At 35.0% G+C, this 6,044-nt stretch overlaps 1 protein-coding gene across 1 annotated transcript; it reads right to left on the reverse strand.

Annotated features, from left to right (window-relative positions):
• Nucleotides 1–292: 292 nt before the first annotated feature.
• Nucleotides 293–5,105, reverse strand: LOC106943777 (heat shock 70 kDa protein 12A-like). The gene is made up of 4 exons (XM_015027074.1): nucleotides 4,792–5,105; nucleotides 2,497–2,721; nucleotides 2,253–2,424; nucleotides 293–2,050 (listed from the first exon to the last, which is right to left on the reverse strand). The coding sequence occupies exons 1-4, from the start codon at nucleotides 5,071–5,073 to the stop codon at nucleotides 891–893; spliced, it is 1,839 nt and encodes a 612-aa protein (XP_014882560.1). The 5' UTR covers nucleotides 5,074–5,105; the 3' UTR covers nucleotides 293–890.
• Between the last annotated feature and the right edge of the window lie 939 nt (nucleotides 5,106–6,044).

Raw genomic sequence — 6,044 nt, forward strand, 5'->3', positions numbered from 1 at the left:
AAAACTGGGCTCAACAAAAAATATTATCAACTTAAAGGTTATTTTTAAAAAGTAACTGGGTATGAGTCTCCCTCCAGACACAGTCATGAGAAGATTCTACTCACTCTCCCGGGATGGGTTTTTATTATTATTATTATTATTATTATTATTATTATTATAGTATTTGCTTATTTTGGCATTTAGCCACTGCCTCTATTTAAATCCAAAATGATAATGTAAAAATGTAATCTTAGCATTTCTTTATTATATTTAGTAAAAAAAAAATCAGCACTATAGTTGTAATAAATTTGTGAGGTTATTTTCAAAGTTATGATTCATTTTGATTTGGTCATTAACCATCAATAAGTAAAACAAATAGCAATTAAAAAGAAAAAAAAAAACCTTTGTGAACCAGAAATGGTCATACGCGTTTCTTAGAAGCAGTTAAATGCACCATCAGGATCCACTATATGCACCATATTCCACAAACAGTGATTAATTATCTTTCAAAGATCATAATGCTGAGTATTTAAACTCAGCTGATATTACAAACCACAAAATTTTGCACAATAATAATGTTGTTGGCTGAAAACTGAAGTGTTCCCACCACAGCAAATATTCCACCTTATTTTTTTTACTCTTGTATAACTTCAGCATTATTTTAATAAAACAATTAAAATAAAATTATTTCTAGACCTGTTTCAGCACAAAAAGTAAAAAATAACATTTAATCTGCTTTTTAGTAATCCCTTCCATGCAACTGTTGACATATCTCAGAAAATATGTCTATTACTTTCCACCACCATATGGCGAGGATTCATCTATTATATAATCAATGACACCAATAATCAATGATATTTATGATTATAACCACTTTCACTGGAAAATGCTTATATTGATTCAATGATGATTCACTCTGACACAAAAACCTTTATCAAACCTTTTGTGACCCCTTGGTAACAAGTTTCATCAGCACCGTCATAAATATATTCCTGTGACTGAGAACTGGATCCAACACTACCATCATCTTCTACATCACCATCAACGACACATTCTTTGTCTTTGGTCATGAAGTCAATTTTGACTTTTTTTTCCTTCCCTGTTGTCTGGTTGATCCCTGTAGCTGTTATCTCTGTGGAGCCAAACATAATTTCCAGTTTGACTTTACTACCTATAGTCAAGTCTACAATGAATGAACCTTCCTCTTTTACATCAGAGTCATCTACATAGACTGGATATTTTCTTACTGAGCGGAAGAATCTCAGTTTCATCTGTTTCTGGTCATCTTTTGCTGGAGAACATAAGAACTTTCTGGTCTCCTCTGAACCAAGATCTTCACCTTCTTCCACCAGTTTCCTGAAAATATCTCGACTCCATTCAACACCTTTGGCTGTAAATTTCTTTTCTTTCTTATGTTTGATCTCATCAAACTTTTCACAAACAGCGAATCCATAAGTATAGGAACTTTTACGAGAAGCCACAATGTTTGGGTTTCTACCAAACTCTACAGCTCCTCTCAGAATCGCCTCCTGAGCTCTGAAAGGACACAGAACTTTACACTGATGTCCAAACTGGTCAGTAATGTGCTGCTGCAGAACTTTACTCTGAGCGTACCCACCCACTAACAGAATGTACTTGATGTTGAGACCACTGGTAAAGATTTCCATGAGATTCTCAGTGATGCCCTTCAGGCTTTCATCATAGAAAGATCTCATTTTGTCTCTTGAGATTTTGATGAAATCACCATCCCAGGAAGCACCAAGTTCTGACTTAACAAAGTTTTCTGTGCCTGATTTGTCTTTAGCTAACTTTTCCAGTGCTCTTGGACAGCTGATCTGAACATCTTTATCTACCTGTTTTAGATAGCTAAACTCATACATCATTCTCTGAGCTGCACTGAGAGAGTTTTGTTCAAATTCATCCCAGACTCCTTCAGTGAATATCTCTCTGAGAAACTGCTTAAATTTTCTGTCCACAGTTTGTCCTCCCAGATTATTTCCAGAGACTTTGTGTCGCTCCTTCAGGGCTCCTCCACCCAGGACTTCATGAACAGTGATGTCAATGGTTCCTCCTTAAATAAACAGAGGGAGTAATAGAGAAAAATGGTTTAATAATAATAACACATCTATTGAAGTTTGAGCCATTCTAGTTTCATAACAGTCTGCAATCCCCTCCCCCAAAACATTGTTTTATAATGTTCTTGTACATAGAAACTAAAAAATGCTTTGTGAATGAATCAATAACACATTGCATCAATATCACAGACACATTACCTCCACAGTCAACAACGATGTACTGCGTCCCTGCAGACTGATCCAGTGACTCTGCGTTGTGCTTCTCAGAGATGAAACCCTCAGATGGAAGCTTCTTACACCAGATTGAAGCAGCTTCTGGTTCCAGGGCAATCACCAGTTTTTCCTCATCTTCTTCTGTTATAATACCTGCCTACAAAATGATAAACTCTCATCCATCTGTACATTTCAGAACTTTATTGGTCTCTGTAAAACCTGATGTTACCTGCATTGCAGCTTTTCTCATGAACTGTTTAGCTGAAGGATCCCAGATGGCAGGAACAGTCAGGACCCAGGTGAAGTCGGAGGCTGTGAACGGTAAATCTGATGTGGTGGAACTGATTGTTCTCAGTGCATCTTCTTTAAGAAATCTCAGGGATTCTGAGAAAACCTTCAATGCCTTCACAGATTTTCCATTGGCAGCTTTAATCTTCAGATCACTGCTGAGTTCCTGGAGATATTCATTTAGATGTTAGATACAGTGGCTTAGTGACATAAGCAATCTTAATTTCTGTTTGAAATTATATTATGTATATTATAATTTAATTATATTTAGCATTAGTTAGTAATGTTCCACCCGGTCTGATTTCAAACCTCAGTCCAGCATTTTAGTATTAGCACTTCCAAACCCTCTCCTTGGAGCTCAGAGAGCTGCGATTCTAATCAGGCCGACTGGGCGAGGCTGGTTTGAGTTCAGTTGTTGATTGGTGCACCATGGCCAGGTACAGAGATGACCATTAGCCTTTCTCAATGTCTGTCATTTTGACTAACATTGTCAAGAAATTCCCATTATAATTCACTCCTACCTATAACTTTTGAAATGATAATAATTACATATTTTATATACTACACTGGAAACTACTCTTCAGCCAAAGCTCTTTAAATTGGAGAACATTTCTCCAACGGAAGTGATCAGAAGTTGAGTCTCTGAACAAGTGGATTTCCTGATCTTTCTCTGTTCCAGTGGGGAAATTTCTGCAAGATGCAGCAGTAGTTTAGCTGCACCAAATTCAGCTCTGAGATGAAACTCAGAAGAAAATTATTTGAATATTTTAGTGAAGAGGGAAAGCTGAGGTAATTCTTTTCCTCAGATTCTTCATTTACAAATGCGTTCAGAAGAAGCTGAATGGGATGAAAAAGAACCAAAGTGTTCCACGGTCTGTGGGGAGACAGCATCGGCAGCTTCCATGTTCCCAGCACACTTTGAGGCTGCACTATGCTCAATGCAAAAATAACAAGAACCAAAGCTGAAAGGGGCTGGCCAGGCCATGCAGTCCAAAAATGCCTTTAGTTTTCTTGATACATCACATGATATGTTTCATAAACAATTTCCAGGGCTTACTAAACTTCAAAAGGTCTGAGTATATTTGTAAGTTCTTTCTAATCTACCTTCAAAAGGGACAGTCAGATTTCTAAAGGGGGAGCTTACAAACAATTTATACTGTTTACAAGCAGAGTTTTAGAAAGTAGACAAGCAATATTAGGACATCTGATAGGGTTGAAGTAGAATAAATTTCATGGTTGAGTTTTAACTATGCTAGCCTTAAACATTTTGCCCAAACACTTATTTTACCTAGACATTAATATTTATCTGACTGTTACATGATTTTTCACTGTTGTTTAAATTTCTAGTTTGGTTAATTTTCTGCTCTGAGGACCCCTCCTCCTCAGGACTCCTTGCCAAATTTATGCTCTAAAATAATACATTAAAATAGAGTAATAGTTTTACTGATTTTACGAATGATATAATAATATCTTAAAATAGAAGGATAACTAAATTAGCTGGTGTTCTGCTTATATAAAAGTCTCAATATTTTTAAGAGAGACTAGTTGGTCACATTATATGGCCTAAAGTTAACAGATTGAGTTATAGAAATGGAGAGGAGTAAGGTAAAGCCATTACTGCAACATAATGCAAAGACTAATCAATAACAGAAAAACTCACACTCTTAATAAAAAACTCCACTCTAATTGTTCAGTGCCGGAATAGGAGCTGAGCAATTTTCCTCTGACAAAAAAGATTTGTTAGAGGAGGATGATGAGGAGGGTGAAATAGACGAGAGACATGAACCCAGGGACAGATTTAGCAAAAGGTCAGATTATCTCCTGCTGGCCCAGTAAGAGGTTCATGATGAGGGAGTGTTTCATGTAGGGAGGAGAGTAGGTGTGTGTGAGTGATCCGAAATGCTAGCTGACATAAAGTCAGGCAAAACCTGAAATATCACAGAAATGATGGCCCATGGAATTAACAATGAATATGTTTTTGATGTTTGTAATAAAATAAGAAGAAAAAGAAATGACACAAAAAATGTAAAAAAGCAAGTAAAAAATAGAACTAATACAATTTAAAAATGCACAAAATTATTAAGAGACACATCTTCACTAAAAACTATTTGAGGAAGTTGTAGCCAAAGTATAGAAATGATGAACATAGTGAATGATTCCAAGACTTAAATATTAGAATTAAAACATGCATTATAACATTACATTATATAGTTATGAGGGATTTGTTCATACTTACTTTGCTATAGAGGGCCATCTTGAAATCTTCAAAGTAATAATACTTCTTTGCTTCTTCTCTGCTCATTTCCTTGTATGTCATTTTGGCTTCATAGCCAAAACTCAGACATGTTTCATCTTCATTAAACAAAATGCAGGTTGGAGTCTTTGGGGAGTCAAATCCATACTCTTTTCCCCACCTTTGCAGGTGTGGTTCACTTTTTTCCTCTCTGGTTGTGATATTAAAGGCATACCCACTAAATGCAGTGCCAAAATCTATTGCTATGACATACGAGTCGCCCATTGCAGAAGAAACTTCTACTAGTCAAGGTAAAGGGAGAAATGCAACTGTGCGAAAAAGCAGCTGTCAAGCAGCATTTATTTCTCTTTCTCTAAACCACACCTCCTGCTTGTGCTCTACATTGATATGTGTTTTAGACAGAGATGTTTATTTTTATTATTTCATAATTAGAACAATAAAGAAAGATTGACATAAACGCCATATATTTTCTTTATTTTTACATCAGTGGATTCAATGTCCATCTAAAAAATGTTTCTTACATATTGCACTCTGTAAACGGAACTGAAGAAGTGTATTTAAATGGAACGATGAGCTTTGATTTTTAAAAATAATTGAATAATGTTGAAAATGTTTGACTTCAATTAAAAATAAAATGTTAATTTTTATTTATAGAAAGGTTAAGGTACCCCAAATCAAGAAACAATACATTTCCATTAGACCATTCCACATAAAGAGTGACGTAGTGGCATGTTTTTAAAGTAAATATAATAAGAATGAACTTATATTGCATGAATATTTAAAACTGGAGGATAAACTGTGTGGTTATTAAGGACTTATAATTAAAATGGACACCTATTTCAAATTTCAAATATCAATCTTATTATTTTTTTATAAAAGGAGAACGAGTTACATACAATTCTAAAAGGTTCATATAACATCTACATTACTATTAACTGGAGTTTTATAATTGAAAGGAAGTTTTAAACTGAAAATTTAAAGAGGTGCAGCAAAGGAACAGGTCTTTAAAAAACAGGTCTGGTAGGATTATTAGCAACTTTCTGTTTTGCTTCCCTTTAGCTATTTTTCCTGGTAGTTAGTTAACCTTTAGGTATGTAGTGTTTGACTTCAGAGGAAAATCGAGTCATTACTTTGTTAGTTGGTTATTAATCTATTAATATTTTAATGCAAATACAAATGTCATGATTCCCAAACATGCTTCACTAGTGGTTGTCAAATATAACAGACTATCATAT

The sequence above is a fragment of the Poecilia latipinna genome, unplaced genomic scaffold (assembly GCF_001443285.1).
Source record: "Poecilia latipinna isolate Pla-1442-1.1 unplaced genomic scaffold, P_latipinna-1.0 Scaffold5911, whole genome shotgun sequence".
NCBI lineage: Eukaryota > Metazoa > Chordata > Actinopteri > Cyprinodontiformes > Poeciliidae > Poecilia > Poecilia latipinna.

Excerpts from the sequence above, each read along its gene's own strand:
- LOC106943777 (XM_015027074.1), bottom strand. The coding sequence starts at position 5,073 with ATGGGCGACTCGTATGTCATAGCAATAGATTTTGGCACTGCATTTAGT. Across the intron at positions 2,722-4,791 it reads AGATGGCCCTCTATAGCAAA|GAACTCAGCAGTGATCTGAA; the intron begins GTAAGTATGAAC and ends GAATATCTCCAG. Across the intron at positions 2,051-2,252 it reads CATCGTTGTTGACTGTGGAG|GAGGAACCATTGACATCACT; the intron begins GTAATGTGTCTG and ends TGTTTATTTAAG.